Source organism: Centropristis striata, chromosome 7 (genome assembly GCF_030273125.1).
Source record: "Centropristis striata isolate RG_2023a ecotype Rhode Island chromosome 7, C.striata_1.0, whole genome shotgun sequence".
NCBI lineage: Eukaryota > Metazoa > Chordata > Actinopteri > Perciformes > Serranidae > Centropristis > Centropristis striata.
The window spans coordinates 20,495,129-20,519,843 of record NC_081523.1 but is presented as its reverse complement, the minus strand read 5'-3'; the positions used below and the strand labels follow the sequence as shown (position 1 = coordinate 20,519,843).

Genomic DNA, 24,715 nt, shown 5'->3' with positions numbered 1-24,715 from the left:
TTGTTAAAAATTTAACATGACCTTTTTTTGTTTGTTGAAAAAAGCACATCTTTTCATCCTCTTATTTGTTAGCAACAGATAATATTGTGCATGATTGACACGGTTTATGGACTTTTAATTGTTGTAGGCTATTGTGAACTTTTATATAGTCTGTTATATTTATCTTCGATCATTTAGAAAGCAACGGTGTGGTGGTGGTGGTGGTGGTGGTGGCGGCGGCTGCGTAGCTTCAGTTCTGACAGGTCATCTTCTTCACTTGAGTGGAGCTCCATGGCGATTTCATCCGAGTCACTGAAGTGGGAGTGCGGGGAAAACTCTCCGTCGCTCCGGGGAGACTCCTTCCTCCCTCCGCCGACCGGTGCGAGCGAGCTGCCGGCCCGAGTGGAGGGGGGAGGAGAAGGCGAACGCATCGCTTCCTCCACCAAGGCGGAAAACGCACCGTCGTCAAAGGAGGAGCGGAAAGGCATCCCACTAATGTGGACCGGTAAGCCGCTACCTGAGACGGGCCCAGCCGCTGCTGTCCTCCGGGCTGGAGGGGACGGAGAAGCCCTGTCCTTCGCCCCGTCAAACCCACCGGTGGATGAAAGCATAATGTCAGACTTTGGCGAGTTGTTGTTGCTGTTTGAGCCGTCGCTGCTGCTGCTGCTGCCGTTGGAGGAGACCGGACCTTGAAGCAGATCAGCCAGAGCGTTGATGTAAATCTGCGCCATCTGCAGAGTTTCATACTTTGAGAGCTTCTTGTCATTGTCAAACGCCGGGATTACGCTGCGCAGCTCGTCAAACGCGTGGTTCAGTCCGTGCATCCGCCTCCTCTCGCGCGCGTTGGCGGCCACGCGCCTCTGCTTCTGGACCCCGTTGACAGGTCTGCTGGACTGGGCTCTCTGTCTCGCGGATGCGTCCTCCTCGGGCCCGGTGACCGTGCCTTGGAGACGGCACAGGTCCCTGACTTTGAGCGAGGAAGAGGAGGGGCTCTTGGCAGATTTTCTGAAGCTGGGGGGGCTGGGGTGGCCCGAGGACTCCGGGGAACCACTCTCTGAAAAACGAAAACAAAAACATTAATTTAACTGATCTGGTTTTACCCCAACTTGTAATTAATGCATGTACTGATGTTGCTGATTTTGACTGTTAATCACGCGCAGCAATGCTGTAATCAAAAAATAACTTTGCATGTAGGCCTAAGCTTTCTGCAAATAAAAGTAATGCTTCCTCTAACTATTGAAAACATTCAGTGCACTTTAAAGAACTTAATGACCACTATAAATGCCAGAAGCCTGTTGCATGTGACGCTCCATCGAAATGTTGTCCAAATTGGACATTATAAGCAGCGTGTCTCACCTTGGTAGGAGCCGATGCTCGGGCAGGGCGAGTGCCGCAGGTAGTCTGGTGAAGTGGCGTGTGTCGCGCAGGTGCCTGAAGGCTGCACCGGAGCCAGCCAGGCGCGTGGGTCACTGCAGCTGTCCACGAGTCCAGCCTCGTAGCGGGACTCCTCGGGCTGCTGCTCCCCTCCCCTCTCCGCCGCTCTCGGGCTCTGCAGGCGCGAGTCGAGGACCGCCGCCTCACGCGCGCCTCTGCTCCAGTCTTCCACACATCGGACGTCCATGTTTCCAAAAGACCCCAAAACGTTGGTAAAAGTTAAGCCGACTGACAGTGTTAGGAAAAAAGTTGTCGGAGGCACGCACTGCTTTGCTCTCGCACTGTGTGAATATGACTGTCGCGTGCGAGACTCCTTCTCTGGTGTCTCAAGGCGCGGCGTCGCTTTAAAAAGCGGCACGCGTCTGGGAGCCCCCCTCCTCGCGCTGGTCGCGTGTTGACGTCCAATGAGAAGTCTCGGTAAGACCCGAGAGAGGTGATTATGGCCCCCCGAAGCCGGACTGTTTATGATAACGTTACAATTTAAGGAGTGCTTAACGCAAGGGAGGTAAGGGGAACCTCCCACAGGACGCACGTGCATGGGGAGGCGACGGGTTTAGGTAAGGAGCGTGGACTGCGCGAGACGTGCGTAGCTGGGACAGAAGTCCTACCTGTTCGTGTGTCTGTCTGACATAGTGATAGAGAGAGGGAGAGAGAGGGTTAATTTGCCATCCTAAGTAATATCCTAACAGTTTCTTGTGCACTATTCGCAGCAGTAAAACCTGATTCAACCACGACCCCCAAACTCAGATGTGCATCACACTTAAACCTATCAACCACTATTGGGTAAGACTGCTAAAACAAACAGAATTAAACTATTGTTTCCCCCAAATCACCTCAAAATATTGGGCATCATTTCAATACAGGCATATATAGCCTAACCCATTATCATTAAATTAGGGAGAAGAAATGCAGTTATTTTCCAACAGAAATACAGTGAATAAAGTGTACAAATGAACAAAGTTAAAGCTTGACCAAAAAAAAAAAAAACTAAGTAAAGCTTGACCAAAAGTCAACTAGAAAAAAAAGATGCCAAAAAAAATCGCAACTCCTGGGGCTCGCGCGCTCATTGTCAATTCATTCATTCTAAGATCATCTCCAGTTTCCATTTTTCTTTTGTAGCGTGTCGAAAACCTTTTGATCCAGCTCTCGGAACGCCCTGTCGGTAAAAAGGGCTTCACAGGGAACGGAAACATGAGCAGGGGTCTCTCACTCAACACTGTTTCCTTACTGACACGAGCTGGATGTGGCGCGCGGTTTGCAACTGGAGGCAGCGAGGAGAAAGTAAAGTACACACGCACGCACAAACAAACTCACTGACAAAGACAAATACGCACACAAACAGAACACCATGATTAGCTATAAAAGATCCAACCATTCATGTAGGTCTACATGTTTTACTAAGAGCTGCTCACACAAGTTAGAAGGGACACTAACTACTAGACATTGCACAAATTATAGTAGCTTTTTTAGGGAACCACCTGCAGTCTACTGATCAAAGCCTCTTTGCTTACTGGGATGCAAACTTAAAGCTAATCTTTAAAATGGACAATGGGCTAATTGCTGGGTGGAAATTGGCTATTTAACCTAATTGCCATGGTCGATTTAGGATTAGAATGACGCGGCCTCAGCTATGCGTTAAATACAGTAGCCCAATGCATGAGGCACAATGATGGGGGGCGGGGGGGAATGCCCAATCCACAACATTTTCACAACATGAAATGGCTTTATCGCAAAATGTAGGCCAAACGAAAACATAAACAGCAGCAGGCTATGATCATATTAATTAATCACAAGTTTTACATAAAATATATAGCCTATCATGTTGAGAATAAAAACGTTTTATTCTGAAAAGACGAGGCTCCTACAAGCAAGGGAGCTGGGTATTGTGGGAAAAACAAAATTTGTGTGAAGAAATCCCATAATTTCAGAGATAACCCGACATCAATCTTTTCTATTTTTTATTCATGTATTCATCATGGGGACGTCTTGTGGGCTAGAGGTCTGGCGCCGAGCGTTCGCCCCCTCTTCCCACCTACAAGCCCCCCCGTCCAACGGGCCGGGCCGGGCTCCTGAAGCTACCGACAGGTTGGATATTGTAGCTGGCGATTATTAAAGTGTCGCGGCTACAAAGGAGACTCTATGTTCCATTGGTCACGCCTGGGGGGCTCCTCGAGGGAGAGGGGAGGGAGGCTCCCATTCCAATGCGCGAGAGGAGTCTGCGTGCTGCCGCTTCTCATTCCCATCTCCCGGGAGACAGGGGCACGACGGCCACGAGACCGGAGTGAGGGGAGCTGGACAGGGATTTCAAACCTAACTGTAGACTTTCCTAAACCCACTTCATGGTGTTCAATGCCATGCAGTCCAACAATTTAAATGTATTTTGAAGCTCAAAGATTAGCCACGAAAAGGGAACTTTTGCCTTCAATCTTTAGGAGTTTGCCACATAAACACATTTGAAAAATCAAATGTAGCATAACTGAAAAATAAATAGAAGTATTATAAATAAAAAAATAAGTATATACCGTTATAAATTGTGATCCACTGTCTTTGACTGCTTTCGTTAAAAGTTACTTTGAAGTTCAAAGAAAACATACAATCAACAAAAAAGTAGGTGATGTGTTATAATGGATTAAAATATCAAACGTAGCCTATCATCCCAACCAGCTACAATTTTATAACAATGCAAAATAACTAGTTTTATACACTTTAAGTACTACTGCATTTTCACATTATTGGCTATTCATGTACCTTTATTTTAAGTGAATGTGGGACCTTTAGGCTACTTGTAATGGCGTTTTCTACATTGTAATACTTCTTTTACTTAAGTAAAAGATCTAGATAGTTCTTCCACTACTAAAAGAAACCTTTCTAGAGGTTAGGAATCGGGCTTGTAATCAGAGAGTAATGTGTGTTCAGAAGGATGGGTTAAATGCAGAGGGACTAATTAGGGAATCTTAATCTTAACCTAGTCTACGTAGCTTGTCCCCTGAAAATGAAAATGTATTAAATGCAAGCAAACTTTCATACAAACGAGAGCAGGACTGCAGGTACACGTTTACTCTTTTCAGTTCATTTTCAATAAAATGGGCATTATCTGCCATTCACCTTGTTACAAACCCCAGAATCAAGTCTGAAACATGCAGGGGGATCTCTGAAAATTAGTGGGGATAAACAGCGCCACTCTCTGGTGAAAATAGGGAACTACAATGTATTGCTCCATTGAACTTGACAGCAGTTGTCCTCAGCAGTGTCTCTATCCAGCTGTTAACAGCAGTACCCGGGCCTTTGAAGTTAAAGACACAAAAGCTTAGCTCATGCTTGAACTTAAAATCCTTTCCACACATAAAACTATCCCAGATCACTCATTTAAAAATGTTATGGTTGGCATTTGCATTTCCCCTTCAAATCTATTAGATTAAATGATTGTAGCTACAAGTAGAAGGGATGAAATCCCTTTTCATCCATTATTAAATGACACCCTGCCTGCATCAATCAATTTTACTTGTGTATTTGTTCAGCATCAATTGGCCCTTTGAAAATTAAAAAGGTCAAATTTACATTGTGAAAGCAAGTTAACAACCTCCCCAAAGGTCAGGTTAGTTAGTAATCATTACAGGTTCAAACCCTAAGACGAGTTATCTTCAAAAACATTTTCATTTGTTGAATGGTCACTTTTCTCTAACTTCACATAAAACAAATCAGATGTCCTTTTGTTGTGTAAAGAGACATGTTGATAAAATAATGATAATAAAAGAAAATAGATTGAAAAAGAGAATCCATATTAAAATTCTTGATGAAACTTCTTACCAGTATCCACGTCAACGCAGCAGTAAGATGTGACAATGTGCAGAATCCGTGACCATTTCTACAGGAGAACAAGACGAATCACATACACGACAAACAAAACGCTGAGAAGAAAACAATCTTTTCAATTAAGACGAGAAAAGAAAGATGTTAAGACTTCTGAAGATTCGGTTCACCAAAACAAGTTGACACAATGTGGAAGTGTGATATTTTACTTTCATGAAAAGTTGGCCATTAGTAGGGTCCCTCTATGTTTGAATGCATGAATATCGATGTACCAATGAAGCTTTATGAACCATTAGAAATATTTGTTGACCCCACTAGATGGTGCTCTTGGTTTTAGGAAAATACGAATACGAGTTTTAGGAATGGCAATTAAGTGTACTTTCAACTCTTTGTCAGACAGCACCATCTAGTTCAGAACATTGTTCATGAAGCTTAATTTAGACATCTGTGCTGAGTTTCGGGTAATCTAGATATGTTTGGAGTTACCAGCAATTACAACTTGTTGAAAAATGAGATGTTGTATATATAAGCTAATTTCTGCCAATGTAATGAAAAAAAGAGATCCTGTAAGTTGTTACATTCCAAAACTTTCTCAAAATGACTTAGGATCACACAAATACTAAATAATAATGATAAAGTATCTTTTCTTTAACTTCCATGGATATACATTATGTTTCTGAACCTTTCATATATGATTGTCCAGCTTAGCAAAAACAACAAATACCATCCCACTGTAGAAAACCTGTTTATTAGACAAATTATACACAGAAAGCTTTGCCACTTGTAACAGAGGCCCCAGTTTGTTCAGTTTTTGAATAATATGCAACACATACAACAAAATAGGCCTATATTAAATACTGTACATAATAAATTTTTGAAAATTATCAAGTAAATCCTGTAGTTCTATGTATGAAATTAAAAATGTTAACAGATAGCGCAAGAGCAAGTTTGTGCATGCTTTCTTTTTAATTAACTTGCCACTTTTTGTTATTTAGCCAGCAAATAATAAAATGAACTCAGGATGAGATGAGAAAAGCAAAGAGTTTGTGTTTGTGTGTTTATGTTGACCATGGGCAGAACGAGGGAAAACCAAATGCAGTAATGTGACTGCTAAACTCAACACTAAAGCTCATCATGATATACTCTTTTCTTTTTGTTAAACAAAAATAGCATCAACATGTAAAATATACATTTTTTTATAATGTCTCTTTCATTTATACTAAATAAAACCTTTTAAATGTCTGTGTCCTATTTGTCATTCAATAGCCATACTGTAGCCTAATATAAGAAAAGAATGCCTAAGAATGCTTGCTTCCATACACTGTGGCTTGACTGAGTTCTCTACGCACAACATTTTGCGGTTTTAGTTCTTAAAGATAACAAACTGAAAACTTGTTCTAAACAACTAACATTATCAATTATTAATACAGTGTTAGTGAAAAAGATTTGGTTCCATTTTACCACCCCACCCCCTAATCCACAAAATATTCCTTTAATGCTCTAAATGTACCGTTCCCCTTCCCCCGCCCCAAAATGCACCTTAATGGCCTCATTTTAATTAATTGGCACTTTAAAAAAACAAGTTATATAAACAGTACCCTTAACATTACAGATATGAAATAGAAGTATATTTCGGACTCATCTCATAAAAGGCAGCCATTGGGTTCTGATGGCCGTTGACTCTTCGTGACATTCCCATGACCCGAAAGCACAACCACTGACTTGCTGCTCTAAAATGTTTCCAGTACGCGCTGATATTTTGGGTGTGACTGGAAGTCGGGAGGGTACAGCTAGCTAGTTGACATATAAGGCCTGTACTGAAGATGCTGTTGCAATGGCTTCTCCTCAACACAAAATAAACTCCATTTCACCACTTGAACCTGATAAGAAGTGATTAATGGACTCGAACATAACATGACATGACCTTACAGAATGAGCTTTTATCTTTTAAAACACCCAGGCCATGGCACCACTAAAATTAAGCAAAACAAAGAAAAAAAATCAAAAGTAAAAGTTTGAATGACTTAATGATGCAAAACCAGAGACTACAGCACTCATTTAGCAGTTTTTCAAAGTTTGCTGAGAGAATAAAACAAGTAGACAGCTCAGAACAATGTTATTTTTTGTACTTCCTGACCAAAACACATTCCACGCATTAAAATCTATTTTTTTTTTCAAAAACAAAATTCAATAAAAGACATATAATAAGCATAAGCCTTTTGAAGTCTTTCGGCTTGTCTTTTATGTATTTTTTTCCTTCAAGTTGTTTTTTGTATCATCCCTTTTTACTATCCCTCTGAGAGTCTGATTCTCACCTTGACTTGAAAAGCAGATAGCACAGTACAGGTGAGAAAAGAAAAGGTCAGATCTACATACAATCACTTACAGGTCTGTGGGCACTGGTACAGTGCAGTGGGATTGACAAAGAGTCTTTTAATGTGCATCGAAGTGGTGAAAACAGTTTCAGGCTGATGCACTGAAATGGCAGAAATAGTTTAAGAGCGACGCACCAAACTGGTGATTCAGTGTCATATTGTTGCACTGTCATGGCATTTCAGCAGTTTTCAGACCGATGCACCGTGATGGGGACAGCTGTGTGTTCAGCTGTAAAGTCTTAGGTCAAGTCAGGTCACCGTGTGGACACCACCTTGGAGATGATAACACATTTAGAACCGCAGGTATCAGTGAAACGACACCAGAGAAGAGAAAACTCCCAGTATGGACTCCCACATAGCGAAAAGGCAGAGTAAAACTGGAGAATCTTCCGATATTCACTGAGACGGGGCCTTTTCAAAACTACAAGGGGCTGCTGTATGTATTCCCAGGGCTACAGACAAAACTATTGTTAGATGCACTTTCAGAAAATAACAACCCAATAATTGCTTAGTAGTGGGAGCCCCTTGGAGTTGTTGAATCACTCAAGACACCACCGTTCATCCACCAATGGCAGCCCTGGAGCTCACAGGGATATAGACATGTTTCCTGTGATTGGAGTAGCATAAAGTAAACCCTTCGAGGTGGGGTTTAGATAATAATAGTCAGGTCATTTCAGCGGATCTCCATTACATGAGGCAGTCCTCATATCAGAAAACAAAAGCAATAAAAAAAAAGAGCCCCTTTCACACACATATCCCCCAAAATAATCCCCCAGAAAATCACAAGAACAACAACAATAAAGCAAAGATTCGAGCCCCCCTTTGCCCCTTCCCTTTTTGCACCTCACCGACATGGTTCGCAGGAGGACGAGGAACGCCCTAATAGACCTCCACCTCCCTCGTCTTCTCAACATACAAAATAGACAACCCAGGAAACACCCAAGCAGAAACTGAAAACAAATATTCCTATGTACACATCTCTATCTTCTGACTTTTTAGCTTAGCCATAATGTATTTGTTCTACTATCCCATGACCGACCCTAGCCACCTCGCCTCCTTCTGCTCTTCCTCCTCCTCTTCCTCCTTAACCAATCGTATCCTTAGCAACTCCTCATATAGAGGTGCCCCTGTCTGGATCATTGCCATATCCAAAATTGGGTCCTGGACCTGTGGGCTGGTAGGGGATGGAGGACATTGTTTTAATGGGGCTGCGGAAGAAGCCACCGTTGGGGGCCCTCTGCCTGAAAGGGCCCACCCCGCCAGTCCGGTGGTCCTGGAGGACGCCCCCGCCGCCACTGCCGAAACCAGCGGAAAATCCAGCAGCGGCTTTGGCAGAGAGGCTGCGGCTGAGGGTCTGGATCTGCTCGGGGATGAAGGTGGTGGTGGTGATGTGGGTGTTGCGGAAATCGCTGATCTGCTCGAGTGCCTGGCGCGCGGCAGGCAGCGCATCCATGTCAAGGGGCGTTAGATCGACGGAAGAGGTGGAGAACTGCTTGTGGGGGCTTTCGTCCTCGGTGCACAAGCTGTTAACCCGGCGGTGTAGGTGCTCCAGGTCGATCTCCTTATCGTCCTGCAGGTGTGGAGTGGCGAAGGAGGAGTAGGACGGAGAGGAGGACATGGTGATGGTAAATGGTCAAAGGGAAGAGAGGTTAATGGGAAGGGAAGGGATTTGAAAGGAATACAAGGCGGGAAAGAAGACGTTGGAGGGGAAGCATGAGAAGTGATGGGATAGGAAAAAGATGGAGGTAGGAGGGGAACATAAAGACGGGATAAAAAAGTTGGAGGGGGGAGATGGTGAGAATGAAGATGGAAGGGATGCATTGAGGGAAGTTGGATAAAGGAAGGAAAAGAAAGGAGGTAAAGGAAAAGGAGTGAGGGTAGTGGAAATAGAGGAGTGAGGAAATGGAGAGAACAGTGTGGGAAAGAGTGTACGTGCAGAGAGGATATATTTTTGAAAAAGGGGAAATGGACAAGGATGAGGTGCAATTGTATCCGGCAATAGAGATGTCATCCGTCCGAACAGTATAAATGAATAGTAAGAATAGTGAAAGCAGAGACAACGCAGACGAGGGGATGATGAGGGCAAGGTTTTGGCAAAATTAAAAGTACGATTTAAGTTGAGGTAAGTGCAAAAGTTATGAGTGACAATGAGAGGGAGGGTGACACAAAATCAAAATAATAAATACATGTTTGGTGGTCACAGGGAAACATGGATGTGACAGGAAGCAGGGAGAGCAGAGAGAGGAGGGGAGAAATGGAGGGAAGAGAAGCACACTCTGAGCTGTGGTCAGGATATTGAAAGAGAGAAAACATACACACACTTCTACAAGGTCTTTAAGGGAGTGCAGATAATCTGGAATACACACAGAAAACACACCGCCGTCATGCTGTGTGCTCTGCGATTCCAGGGTGCTTGCTCTATCGTCTATAAGATAATATTACACTACAAATACATCTTATATTACAAAAGGCGGTCCAAATACTCAACAATTCCTTATTTATCTTATGTATTTTACCTGCTTCCTGTCACCATTGCATTCTGGCCATCATGCCAAAAAATTCACATTGAGATTGACATCTCATTTTCAAGTGAATTTTTTCCAGGCCACATACAATATGGGTTATTTATCAACTGCATCACAGAAAATACACTATTTACTCTAATTACAATGTAATCAGTCTTACCAATCTTAACAATTCCACAAACAGAGCCCATACATTAACTTAAGCTTTAACTTAACTTACAGTATATGTTAAATGAAACTTATAATCACTATAATCACATATAAATAACTTATCCACATAGTCTAAAGGATGGTAACACTCAGTGAGAGGCGTTTCATGCTTTTACCGGATAGGGGACAGTGGTGCAAGGGAGCTGAGTTCGCAATGAATGACGTGAGGATACAGAGAGGATATAGAAGGCTTAGCTGAAAGGTGTAAGAAGGTGATGGAGAAACTCTTAAAATGTTTTTCATTGTTCACACAATTGTGGCAGTGTGCTACTCTGGCTTTATGGAGGGTCAGGGTCTCAGATGTAGGTGGTAGGTGGGGAGTCACACAATTCAAAGGTGTTTTATTTAGCTTTTTCACAGGGTTTTGTGAGGAAGGGAGTCACATTATTGGGGTTGAAGACAGAGTTACTGACCGTGTCCTTCGGGTCTGGGGGGTCTGGAGGGGGCTCTGGACCTACTGTATGTAGCTCACGGACAGAGGGGACCAACAGTGGTGCCCCCTGGTTGCCATCTAAGGAAGGGACAGTGGAAGGAGGGAGAGGACGAGGGGGCGCTAGTGTTTGTCGTGACACTATCATACACACACTGTTTGAAGGAAGGGGTATCCAGAGGGTAGAGTTGGTATCAAAGAAATGATGGGGAAGTGAAAGAGAAGAGTGAATCACAAATGGTCAGTCCGCTGTCAGTGAAAGGACGCTAATGGGTAACTACGAGCAGGGATCGAAAGGGGCTGGGGCAAGGAGGAGTGGAGGTGGAGGCAGGACCTGACTGCACTTATATTTCTGTCATTCTGTTATAATGCCCACTCAACATTACTGAAGAGACAGTGAATCACCCAAATCATCATAACCTATACTGACATTAATAAAACAATACATCTCTATTTTATTGTGAAATACAAAGGCCTTACTTTGGAGAACAAAGCCACCTCAAATTGTTTTTTGTTTTTTTGGCTTCATTTTGTAAGAAGAGGTTTTGCAAAAATCTCTATGTTACATAAAATAAATACTTCACGGAAGGCTTTAACTTGCATATATAACTTTACAGAGCATGTAACTTTAACTGCCTGGTCAAAGATGATACTCTATTTGCCTCTAAATAGAGAGACAACGCCCTCTAATGGCAGAAAGGCATCATTGCACACATCATCAACTGGCAACATGCCAGGTATATCAATGCTTTTGAAAGAGGTATATTTACTTCCAGCAGAGCTTTGCTTTACTCCGAACACAAGTTTGAACCCTGCTGCTTGATGCGCATCGTTCCTCTTAATACAGTATCATTCATATATCAAAACATTTCTAACAGCACCTGTCTTTAAGCATTACTAACCAATATTATTTCTATCCTCTATTGTATGTATAACCTTGGGGTGGGAGGTGAGGTGGTGAAGGTGGTCATTCTCATTTTGGGGGTGAGCTCGGAGGGGTTGGTGGGTTCGTAGGAGTGCTGCACGATCAGGGCGCAGGGAATGTCGCAGCATGCTGGGGGCTGGTAATGGGTGGCGGTGGGGGCATTGGTGTTGGCCATGTTGGGGTTCTGGTTCTGGGTCTGACCGCCCAGGGCGAGGGGGTGCTCGTTGGGGTTGTGAGGGCAAGGATCAGCAGCTTGCCTGGCAGATGGGCCATCTGCCTGCGTCTGGTGTGAGTGTGTGCATGTGTGTGTGTGTGTGTGTGTGCGTGTGTGAGCAAGAAAGGACAGGAGGAGAGAGACAGAGAGAGAGAGAAGGTGATGGGAGAGAGATGTGGAGTAATTCATATAAATGTGTTTGTGTGTTTGCGTGCATGCAAGTTGAATGAGAAGATTAAAACAAGCCAAAAAATTTAAAAGAACGAAGCCAAATAGACACACAGGCGAACAACCGGCAGACGGGTGGAGACAGAGAAGGGATGAGTGACAGACAAGATCAGGCAGATGGAAGGATTGTAAGGTGGAGGAGAGAGAGAAGTCAATTGGAGAGACAGACGGGTGGGGGGTGAGCGAGAAGAAAGACACGGCAGTCAGTCAGCACACACAGTTAAGCAGGTCGTTCTGTGTTGTGTCCTCTGAGAGACATTCACACAGTCGTTATATACCTGGAAAGGGGAGATGTTTAAATGGCATTTTGTATTGCTCTCTCCCTCTCTCTCTCCCCCTCGCCCGCTACACCCCTCAACACAGAGTACTTATCTACAAAAACAAAACAAAAAAGGAAATATGAGAGCTTTGAGCCACAGTGACACAGATCATTATATAGAGTTAGTACGAGGAGGCTGGCAATTTCCGTCCAAACCACAAACTTCAAAAAGAAGAGGTCAGCTGTTTTTGGTGTACCGGAAGATACACGAGGAAGTGCCCGCTCATCTCATGCTAAATCTACATGGATTATATGAAATATCAAGACATGGTCAAAACCACAGACGTTACCATGATGGAAGAGTTCTGACAATGAAAATTACTTTGTCATTTTTGTCAATATGTAGCATTATAGTGAACTTTTGGAGATATGGTTGATTCCAGTGACAGAACTCTTTCATAGAAACTTCTCGTAGAACATATATATTTTTATAAGAGCCAAAAAGGATAAAGCAATAGAGCTGCCCTGTTATGAATGGAATGGGCCTCAGACACTCATCTGGAAACCAAAAGAATCAAGACATTAAAATTTAGACTAGCTTCCAAAGTAGTGTTTAGGGCACCTTGATCCATGGATATACAGTACTATAATTATAAACATGCCCAAACTTCACCCACCCAGGCACCAACCCAATATGAGTTCAGATGCTTTTGAGCATAGAAGTAAAACAGAGGAAAATGAAATATAGAAAAAAAATCCATGTTTAAATGTTACCAAATGGGATATATTCAAGATGTAAGAACTGTAGTTCACTGTAGTCATAATTCATTTATATAATATGTGAACTATCAAAGATCACAATATAACAGGGATGACTTGGAGACTATTAATACACGGTAATACACCCCCTTTTTATTTTATGTGCATATTTTTGTTGTGCTCAGTCACCGTACATCATTAGTGACCCACAATAGTCAAACCATGTGGAAATGTGTTGTGTTTATGAGTGTATAAGCCCAGTAGAAAATCTCTATAGGTTGAGATGCAGCCTCATAGATAGCAATGTCAGCCATTCCACAAAACATAAAACAGACCTGTAGCACAGACACAAACAGTTAAAAGCAGTTACAACAGCGTTAAAGCAATGAATGTAAAGGCATGTACAGACAGTACAGTGTGTGATTATGTATGTTTTAGTATGTATAAGAAACACAGAGACACAAACATAGTATTAGAGTTTGAACAGTGAATTGTGTAGGAAGCATATGTGTATGTGTATGTGTGTGTGTGTGTGTGTGTGTGTGTGTGGCGAGTGGGGATGATGTTTTGGCCATACAATCTGATGGATAAATGTGATCATGATTTGTGCCGGTGGGATTTTACATGAATCGTGTCCATCTTAAGTTGTAAATGCCATGAGCTGAAAACCAGTGGTGCTTATGAGGCATGTTTAAAACAAACTGAACAAATGTTTATCTTGCATTAATGGGTTTCATGATCTTACACGGTTTGAGCGATCGCTCTATTGAAACAAGCTTGACATGACGGAAGAGGCGAGCTAAAAGTGAGGCAATGATGATATGCATGCATGTGGGGGTGTGAGCTCTAGGCGTGTGTGTGTGTGTGTGTGTTGCTGTGAGAGCGGCCATATTTGCGGTTTGCCATTTTAGAGGAAGACAAATGAGGATGAGTCTATTAATTTTGTAATCAGAGAGGATTAGCACTGTCAGTGTGCTTTTGAATACATAATCAACAGGTTTTATTCAACAAACATCTGTGAGAAGCGCGAGAGTTTGATTACATAATATTGAGTTCATTTAAAAATGTTTTGTGTAACACTATGGTTATTTCCACAACTGGTTCAAAAGGAATATTGACATTCAGCCATAATACATCCAATAATAGTCAAGGAACAATGTAAATCCCTATGTGGCTGAATTCTCTGTACAGTGAGTCTATAATATGTCTTTTTTTGGAAACGATAACTAAGAGAATTGGAGTAGGGCATTCTAAGTAGAGTACTCATGCCAAATATGCACTCTAATTCATACTACTGGTGCCAATGTATCTGACTAAGCCAAGTTTTCCAGGCCCACGCATAAAGACTGGGTCACCAGGCTTTCCTATTTTATGTGAAGCTTGCTTGAAAAATGCACTGGGAGCTGCATGCTCTCGGGTCAGTGTGATGGTCTCAATGATGTTAACGTTCACTGTGACAGCAAGACAGAGGCCAACGAGTTCTTCTTCATTTAAACTGACAGAGAGCGAGGTGTCTAGTGGAGTTAATTACAAGCTTTATGGTTTGCTTCACTTTATTAATTTAACTTTAGGAAGTTGGATGACATTAAACACACTAGACGTACTCCATTGGCCATGACTAAGGCCAAATTGCATGCAGAGGCAGAGTTTTCCCCAGCCGATAAAATGCAACATATGCAATTTATCTAATTAGCTGCTTTGAAGTTGACTTAAATTTGTCTTCTTCCTTCACTGAGTCAGGACATGCTGCAGTGGTCCCAGCTTGACTCTCTCCTCTTCTGTTCTCTGCAACCATCTTTGCAGCTGGTTGCCCATTTGGAAACATTCTGCACAGATGGTGATTTGAGATCTGAGTATGGCATACCCACTGTTTTTTTACATATATTATGACAGGATAATTCTAGAAAGATATGTAAAATAATAACTCAGCCAAAAGAAAAACTTTGATCTATGGGACATATTCTATTTAAGTGCAGCAGCTTTTACAGACAATTGTCGGTCTTATTTGTCAGCTAATTTATGCTTGAAATGCAGTACTTTGTGCTGTCTGACCGAGTTTGAAGACAAAAGTGTTTATCTTTGCCCCAAACAGGCACATTTAAAGGCAAAGTGAAAAGCTTGTCGTTATAAAGACAGGAAGGAAGCAATAATTATGTGACACTCAACCTCCAAGGCCGAAAAACTACAGTGGCAACTTGAGGCTGGCTCCAAAAGTGAGTCAATCCCCATAGACGTCCCTGTTTGGATACCCAACTTTACAACAGAAATAAACAGCCTGGTACAAAGAAATAGTTTAAGTCTCTATAGCTAATGTCCTTGTTCATGAGGGAGTGAATTTTTATATCCAGTTTAAATTATATTAAGGTTTAAGGTTATGTATAATTAAGGACTTGGCTGCAGCAACCAGGCTTCATTCAACCAGCTTCAGCTCCACCCTCAATCCACCTCTTTGCCTATTACTAGATTCATCCGACAGATAGGGGTCAGGTTCTGCAAAGATGGCGTCGCCTGGAGTCACACACATCAAGCTTACTTTAGCTCTTTCAAAATCTACGTCACAGAGACTACATCCATATTTTACACAATATTTTTACAATCTCACCTCCACAAACCTGGCCACTCATTGAGTAAAGTGGGTTGGATGCACCCTATCCTGTCATAAAGGAGTGGGTGCAGGGGGGATTCAGATGCTGTCTCATGATCAGACAAGCACTTCGTTTGAAGCATGCTGACCCCCTTTAGGTTCAGTGGTTACTCTGAGCCAACCTTGAGCTAAATTAACGTCAATCAATAGGTCAATGCTTTGACAGGGTGAAGGATAAATGTCAGGGGTCAACTATCAAAAACAATCATGGCTGACTGAGCCAACCTCGTTTTCACCATGGAAGCACTGAAGGGGCTTTTGAAATGATGAAGATTACTTTGTATTTAACTTGAATATTTGCTATGCTCCCACTATTATCCCATTGCTTTGTTTTTTTAGCATGTATTGAAATAAAATCGTACTCCCTTCTCTAAGCACAGAAATTAAAATAAATTGAAAACTATATACCTATTTTATTGCCGTTTAATGAGCCAGTGGACTGATATTAGCATTATCACTAACTGGGATTATAAAGGGCATGCTCATGAAGAAAAGCAGTTACCACAGCGTTAAAGCATCAGTTACTGCCTGATGCCTTGATATGCAAAACTCTGAACAACATCTACAAAGGCAATTAAAGACGTCAGTGTTTAAATCCCTGCTGTCCCTCCTCTTCCCACTCCTGTGCTCAGTCAGTGGCTGATTCCACTGGCTGCTCTTAGTAGCTAATAAAGATGGCGGGGGGCGTGTGTGTTTGTGTGTGATGCAGCTGAACCACACTGTGCTTAACATGACTCTGGGCTCGACCCCAGGTTTGGAGTCTTTGTAGTTGCTCGGTTGGCAAGCACGACTACTGATCTGAATGACAGATTAAAGCTGGTGACTGAGCAGGGGGCTGGAGGTAGGGGGTATATATGGTGTGTGTCTGTGTGAACTGAAGAAAAAAATATTGTTGTCAGATCCAAAAACAAAATCACACGGGCAGTCAGTTGGGGGCCAATTTTGCATATGTTATAATCTAGGAGCCTTTAAAAATAAACATGAATAATGTGACCAACAAATATTCCTGGTTGTGTTGAGAGCAGCAAAGCGGTTTCACCTGACTAGGCCTCGAAATCGATGACTGCCTTTCTAATTTTGGCACAGTGCTTCAACACTGAATCAAGTGAAGGATATAGAACCTCTGTTTTAGTCACATTAGGATCGCTTCATGATGGGCAATAGCATGCATAGTAAATATTTAACATATGTAATTTGATTTGCTAAAGCAATTAGATGGTGATAGGATTAAATCATGGCAGCAATATATAAGAAACTAAACGAAGCTTAAGCAGATCGAAGAGCAGTGAGCCGGCTGTTGAGGATGCTGCTCTGTTTTCACTGCAGTTTGTAGTTAGCTTAACGGCACATCATGCCAGATGCATGGGGAATTTACACATGGCAAATTGACTGAGATGGGAGGAGTCGGCTTAATAGCTCCTGCTTATGTATTCTCAGAAGCGCACAAACCCCTCGCACAGCACGAGTGACTCATTTGCTAAAGAGGAATCCACTTGAAGTGCAAGTAAAATTAAACAATTAAATAAATCAATGAGCAAACAGCCCAAAGGACAAGTAATAAATACAACAGATTATTTGCTGCTGTTGATCAGTTGCAAGCAACTGCAGGTGGTGTATTGGACTGCAGTAAACAAAGCTGTGAGCAACTTCCAAGCAGTTTGTCAAAAAGGCCTGTGCACACTACAGTGATCGCAGCTGATGAGGCACATCAGTCAAGTCATAAACGGGCTTCTTGCCTGCAACAACACACCAGTTTTAACTCTGTTTGTGGTATATTTCTGTCTGTTATGTCAAAGGATGTCACCAGCACATATATGAGTGGAGGTAATCCACTAGAAACTGTAGTGATGATGCAATACTGTGTGATTATACACCACTGTTCGGCCAGGAGCAGCAGAGTTTCCATGTTGAAACTTTCCCCTTTAAATTACTTTCCAGATGACTGGTGTTATCAGTCTTTTATCATGAAAAGTAACCCGATCTGACACTAAATCATCCTGGGCATGGCCACAATTTTCATTCCCATCTTTTTGTCATCTTTTCTAATTTATTCTTGGTGGAGCTTTAAATTAGCATGACACCACAGATTAAGGAGATGGGCCAGGCTCCTCTTACTTACTTGTTTCTGTTAGTCAGAGTCATGCAGAGATGTTCAGTTAGACAGTCCCAATTAGTGTAATGGTCATCCCCCCCGCCCCATTAAAGCCCATTTTGGTAACCAGCTACAATGGCTGTATTACTTTCATGGAGGCCATTCAAAACACCTCTCTTCTTTCTGACAGTAAGTTGGTTTAATGTCTGTAAGAAGTGGAAGATGAATGATGGGTTAAAAAACGTTCTACATTAATTCTCTGAAGTCATTATCCACAAGTTAACCTTCACCTGCTTTTATCAAATGGCTTCTCCAAAGGGGAAAAAGCAATTGTTTGAAGCTGAGGTAATTTACCTGATGGAAAACAATTTTTTCACTTGAAATTAATCGGTGCAGCTTCATGCCTCAGTCTAATTTGTTACCAACACATAAATAATTAACTCTAAACCAAAAGTGAAAATATTATTTCACACACAATTACATTTCTTTCAGTTCATCAGTGACATGTTTTGCATACCAAATTTGCTACACTTTGCTGCAATTTCACTGTTTTGATTAAAATTATTTACTTGAACACTTTTCCCCCTCTGTGTTTTGGTAAACACGGCAGTAGGCATGAGAGGTGACAAGGTGGGTGCTGGAAGTTGGAAGTTGAATTGGAAGCCACTACAAATCCCTTTGTGGATAATACAGCTGAAATAAAGAGCTTGACACCATGGCTGGCCTGCCACTCTGTTTTATTCTGGCGAAGAGGGGCTGAGCTTGCACAATTGCTTCTATTTAATAGAAATACAACTAAACAAGCTTCCATTTGCGTTTTTCTTTTAAGATGTTACCTGTCTTTGCGACAGTGAAGCAAACAAAGCTACCAAATCAAAACAGACTGCAGGGTGTCTACAAGGGAAAGATGTTGCCAGCATCACTTTGATTGCCTCAAATGATATCCCTGCTGAGGTGATCAACCGCATATAGGCTGATTGGATATTTCACAGGGTGCTGCTGCTAATTTGCAAGGTGGAGTGTTGCCACTGTTTTGAAGAGAGCCCCGGTATAAATATCTGTATTTAATACTGTGAGTCAGTGTTTCTGACTTGGTCAAGGCACGCTGCAGCATCCAAACAGGCCATCCGGCTGCTTTTGTATTCAGCTTTTAACGTTGCCGGTCTCCACTTTTCTCCAAAACATTAACTTTTCAGAAAAATAAGTGGTTGATTACCCTGTTGACACTGACACATTTGCCTCATTTTAAATTAATCGACACCATCAACATAGCATTAATAAAACATTTAAAAAAGGTGAGGGTACGCAAGAGCAGAATACTGAATACATTACAGAGTAAATACTTAGTTTCAATTCATATTGAGATTCTGGACTGTGACCGTGTATTGTCAGGGTGTAAAGAAATACAGGAATTCTGTGGTACAATGTAAACATGGGGGACTGAATAGTTAGCTGTAAAGACAGCTACATTAAGAGTGGGACATATTTTCAGTCTGGGACTTTCATGCGATGGACCATCCAACTTTAGTTCACAACCTTATACTGCAGATATATAATTATAGCTTTACTATTAAAGTACTATTATAGTACTATTTACTATTATATATATTTTTATTTTCACAAATATGAGAGCACTGTAGAAGTTTTAATCATAAACAAGTTGCTGAGTTTTGCACATTTAGCTGTGTCAGGCTGTAGTACAGCTGTGTTTTAATTATTAATATTATGGCCTTTTCAGCTCCCCCTTTTGTCTTGACTTTTCCATGAAGGCCACTTACAGGCTATTCTCTTTTTTTTCTCAATCCTGTGTTCTTGGTTTCTGCAAGTGTATCGTTTTTTCCAAGATAAAAACGCCAGGTGCTTGTCTTAAAAACAGCTGGGAGTGCTTGAGAGCACTCTGGAGGTGCAGCATTTTTTCAGGTGAGGCGCTTTTGTTACATCTGGTTGCTATGATACGGAATATCCATGGAAGTAAAAATGCTTGCTACTTGCTCTGGCCCTCGCTCTGGATGAAAGGAAGGCTCAAGCACATAGGGAGAGAGACTGGACTCTCTGGTAGGGAAAATCTTGGCTAATAGTAGGACAGTTTTAGTAGATGGAGCCCAGTTCAAAAATAGTTTTGTACGAACAAGACAGTGGTACTGTGATTCCTTGGTGAATAAAAAAAAAAAAAAGTACCCAATTTATTTGTTCTTCATTCGTTTTAGACAATGTCCCAACTTCTTTGGTATCAGGGTTTTATATGAAAGCACTTTTATCAACTAATGAGGACTGAGCGTGGGGTGAGTCAAAACTCAATGAACTCCCTTTCAAGTAAGTTAAATTAGCTTTTGGCAGGGAATGTCTTGCGGTAATCATTGTGATAATTTGATGTTAACTTTAAGTACGCAGAGTTAGATAAAAAAAATGAAACTAGAATTAATAAGATGACAGGATGCTTTACAAGCTGACATTCTTATTAAAATCGAGATTGTGGGTGAGAAGATAAAATTAATACCGCGGCTTCTGAAAACATTCAAGTACTGTTTGACCTTTAATTCCCTTCCTACATATGTAGAGATTTATATACACAAGAATACAAAGATCAATGTGGGTTATATCACTGGAGATGTAATATAGCACCTCCATGATTCTTTCTGACACAATGTGCAAAAGCCTAGAAAAAAATTCATCTCTAGCCTGTGCTATCAGTACAGTGTTGCTGATGTTGCCTGTGTGCAAATTTAGTTCAGGGGAAATGACATTGTGATCATTGGAGGTTTTTGGAGGTTCCAAATGCTGTCAGTGTCACAACTCCTTTCCAAGGAATGCCATGCTCGTATCTCTTCCTGCGTCCTGACTGAGCAATTAAGATTTTTTTTCACCTTAGCATCCTTGGCTACACAGTCTAGACCTTGTATTGACTCAACTAGACCTTAACTAAACCCATCATCCATCCAATCATCAGCTGTCCACTTTTTTGATCCCTCCTTTCCTACTTTTTCCTACCTATTACACCACTTCTTTCCCCTCTCACAACATAGGAGAAGACATGAGATGTATTATACAGCCTATACCTCTCTCTGTACCATCACTCCTCCTTTCAGTCACCCATCCATCCCCCTACCTCCTTGGAGGGGACCCTGGATCCCTTCCTCCGTGACCACCAGCTTTCCACCATGGCGATGAGGCAGGAAAGCACCACGCCGGCTGCCAGGACGCAGAAAACGCCGGCAAAGCTGTGGATGTCCAGGGCGTTTCCACGCTGTCGTGTCTGGACTGAGCTGTAGAGGTCACAGGGGCTGTCCTTGGGCCACCACTTGAGTTTCAAAATATCCATATCGCCATTCTGCTGGAGCTCCAAGATTCTAGGATACATGGAGAAGACACAGACATATAAACATGGAGCAACAGAAGAAGCTGCAAGTTTACAAATCTTCGTAAAATACTTAGAGGAGAAAGCATGCATGAAAGGAATACATGGATGAATGTGCAGATGTGTTAATATGCAACACGCCAGAATCATTCAAAAGAGTCAGACGGCGCTGTCCAGTTTAGTTATTTGGTTTGATAATTGATGGTGTCTGAGTGCCATTTGAATGATTACAGAGCCAAAATTGCTTCAAAACAATCATGGAGAAAGAAAAATATTCGCACAAGTAAAGTGCACAAAACCTGACAGCACTGCAGCTTTTACTGCAGTTGCTATAGCTCGTCTCTTCCATTTGAGGGCAGTGTTTGCCAGTTTAAATCCTCCCTGATCCCTGACAACCATATTGGGCTGTCAAACTCATTATGGCTAACATTAATATGTTTTGCAGCACAGTGCGAGTACACTGCCACAATGTCATTATGCAGCCTAGCTTTAGTCCCACGATTGATGGCTTCAGAGAGGATACAGCTCAGAGGTTGATGGGGTCCCTCTGTTAGCCTTCAGCTTATTATTTAACTGGGTCGTTCGTTTTGGTTTGGAAGAGAGCTGCAGACACACACAGACAGACAGGCGTACGGAGGCTCTGTTAGTATTCGGCTGGATATTTAACAAGCGATCTGGCTTGGAGGAGAGAGGGGCGAGGGGAAAGGGAGAGACAAAGAGGAAAAAGGCGATGTGGGAATGTGTGTCTGAGCATATTTATGCATACACCTCCCTCACAGGCAAATAAATACTAACACAGAAAACAAATAGATGCAAATAATCCCTCGTAGATAAACTAAGCCACCACACTGATTGACACCAGCAGGGTAGATACACATTCAGAGATGAACAAAGTCTCAGACTTGACTGCATGCATGTCAAAGCAAAGTTAAACAGGATTCATACATGTGTACATGGAGACAGATGTTTGCAATTATCCGCACAACTTCCTGGAGACAAACCCCTCCTGCAATTTCAGTGACAACATGCTGACATGAATGACAGTGCCCATCTCTCATCTTCAGTTTGCCTCATGCGGAATACACAAAATGGACTGAAATCAATCAGAAAATGCAAATGAGCCCTCGAGACAGTTTACATAATTAATTTTATCCACAATAGCCAGAAAACACTGCTCTTTTCAATGTAAATCAGCTAAATAGGCTCAGCATGTCGCTCTATGGCCACGTCGCTCTCATTTAGGTACACTCTCTCATCACTTCCTGGGCTCTACTGAGCTAGTGGGACTGGGGAACTACATGGTTAATATGTGGCTGTAATTGATATGGGACAGAATGAGGAGAGGAGAGGAGAGGAGAGGAGAGGAGAGGAGAGGAGAGGAGAGGAGAGGAGGGGAGAGGAGAGGAGAGGAGAGGAGAGAGGAGAGGAGAAAAAATAACAGAAGAAAAAACAAATCCAAATCCACAGTCATCCCAATACGAGATCATGTCCACCAACTGCCGGCTTGATTGTGGGATTGTTTGGCTCAGATCAGCGCAGATTAGTGCCAAGATTAGATAAGACTTTGTGTAGATGATATGCAACATTGACTGAAAACAAATTAATTCAAAAAGATCTGCAGTAGTGTTCAGCAGTAGTGGTATTGTGGCAACACTGGCCTAGTTGTATGCCCTGGTTACCACTCTACTGGCATGAAGAAGAGGTAGTCAGAGTAGAAATCCCTCATGGCATACCAATCCTGCATCTGTTCTTTTTTAGTATTGCAGAGGGCCCTGTTCCCCTTTTCTTTCAAATATGTTACTTTCGGGCTGCAATATTGTACTGTATAACACAGGACTCTGAAATTGCTTCATGCTTGACCACTCCCTGCACACACTGAGAACTAGATTGCTGATTGCTGGAGGAGCAATAGCAAAAACACTTTACTGTTGCATGCAGGGCACACTGTTGATATGCAAGTTGACATTGCTAAGATAAAGTTTTTGAACAGTGCCTGTGTTTAATCAAAATTTAAACAGCATCCTTTGCTCTTAACTGATGACAGTTTCACAGAAAAAAATCACTGTTTTTGAAAGTTAAAACAAGCTTTTTACCAGAAAAGTGTTGTGCCTTTCATACAGTACTGACCTTTTTATCTGTCACTTTGACAACAGATGCTTCATGCACACAAACAAGTCTGCACTCTGACAGACGGCTTTGGAGAAAGACGGATTACACTCAAGCTAATGAGATGGAATATGAGCGATCCCACCAATCAAAGACGCCAGGCAATGTTTTGTCAAAATATTTCATCATTTCTTGCTTGGAATTCTGCCAACTTCTAAAGATTTCTTGTCTGAGTTGATGTCTTTTCATGTCTGTCGAAAGAAAGAAGCATGCTTTACGTTTGGAGTTGCCGTCTGTTATCTGTGCTCATGAGTTGACTGTTCCTATGTGTCGCAAATGTCATGTCACACAGATTTTTGTGGGGCTTTTAAGGAGTGGAAAAAAGCAGTGGCATTTTTTTGTTTCATCTACTTTAACATCTGTGAACATAATTAGTATAGACGGAAATGCTTTTGTGACAAAATTCTACCACAGGGGTTTACTGGTGACCTTTGGGGAAAAAAACAAATAAACTGGAAAAGGTAATTAACATTTCTTTCTTTGCAGATAGCAACAGCGATGCCACCTGAATGTATTAGTCAAATATCCCAACAGCATCCTGTTGCAAAGCTCCAGGCTCAGGCCCACTCATGCGCTGGGACCCATCTCTATTGCTAGAATTAATGGTGGAAAACCATGCCAAATCATGTGTGCTTCCTTATCAAGAAATGCAATTTACATGCTCGTATTTTATGAAGCATATTGTTTTATTGCTGTAATCATTAATTAAGGGTAGCCTGAAATGTATATCTAATACAATGTATCATTTCCATGCCACTGTATAAGCAGGCCTATTATAAGCTGAATGTAAGTAACACATTACATGTTTAGATGCCACTGTATTATACGCTTCAAACGTATAGTGTGAGATGTCACGTAACTTCCAACAGCATGCATCCATGAGTTACAGTATAAAGCTAGGCAACGTAACATTAAATGTAATGTGGTGTAATTTGCTATATTTGGGCAGATTTTTGTTTAAAACTCACACTATCAACAGAATGCGAAGAAGTAAAGGTGTCTGCATTATGTTGCAGAGATATTTTGTAAAATTAGCATGCTAAGCAGCTAGCCCTGGCCAATCCTGTCTTGTTATACCACATGTGCCTTGAGAGGTGGTATTCAGTCACTGTAGCCTGTAGTCTGCCATCAAAGAGGACAAACAAGTATGTAGCTACACCGTTAGCTGTAAAGCATCTTTAGATTTAATCTGAAACTAAAATTTATAAATTAAAAGATCTATACCCAGACTGATATCATGCGTTTAATAAATGGATCCCTGGAGAGTCTGATTTCCATCTCCAGAGAGTTTGCTTGTTCAGTGAAGTGCA

General features: G+C 41.9%; 2 protein-coding genes across 3 annotated transcripts in view; both read right to left on the bottom strand.

The window, feature by feature from the left end:
- Window positions 1-173: 173 nt before the first annotated feature.
- On the bottom strand, window positions 174-1,600 carry atoh1a (atonal bHLH transcription factor 1a). The gene is made up of 2 exons (XM_059337986.1): window positions 1,336-1,600; window positions 174-1,033 (listed from the first exon to the last, which is right to left on the bottom strand). Exons 1-2 carry the CDS (start codon window positions 1,598-1,600, stop codon window positions 174-176), a joined length of 1,125 nt encoding a protein of 374 aa, XP_059193969.1.
- A 4,349-nt stretch (window positions 1,601-5,949) lies between these two features.
- The window catches only part of grid2 (glutamate receptor, ionotropic, delta 2), a 522,539-nt gene continuing 503,773 nt past the window's right edge, over window positions 5,950-24,715 (bottom strand). The window contains exons 15-16 of one of the 2 annotated variants that reach the window (XM_059338134.1): window positions 20,991-21,231; window positions 5,950-9,168 (exon numbers count right to left, since the gene is read on the bottom strand). In XM_059338134.1, coding sequence (XP_059194117.1) covers window positions 8,710-9,168; window positions 20,991-21,231 — 700 coding nt within the window. In that variant the 3' untranslated portion in view covers window positions 5,950-8,709. Of the gene's footprint in view, window positions 9,169-12,200; window positions 12,503-20,990; window positions 21,232-24,715 lie in introns of those variants that run through there. The other variant, XM_059338135.1, reaches the window with a different exon arrangement.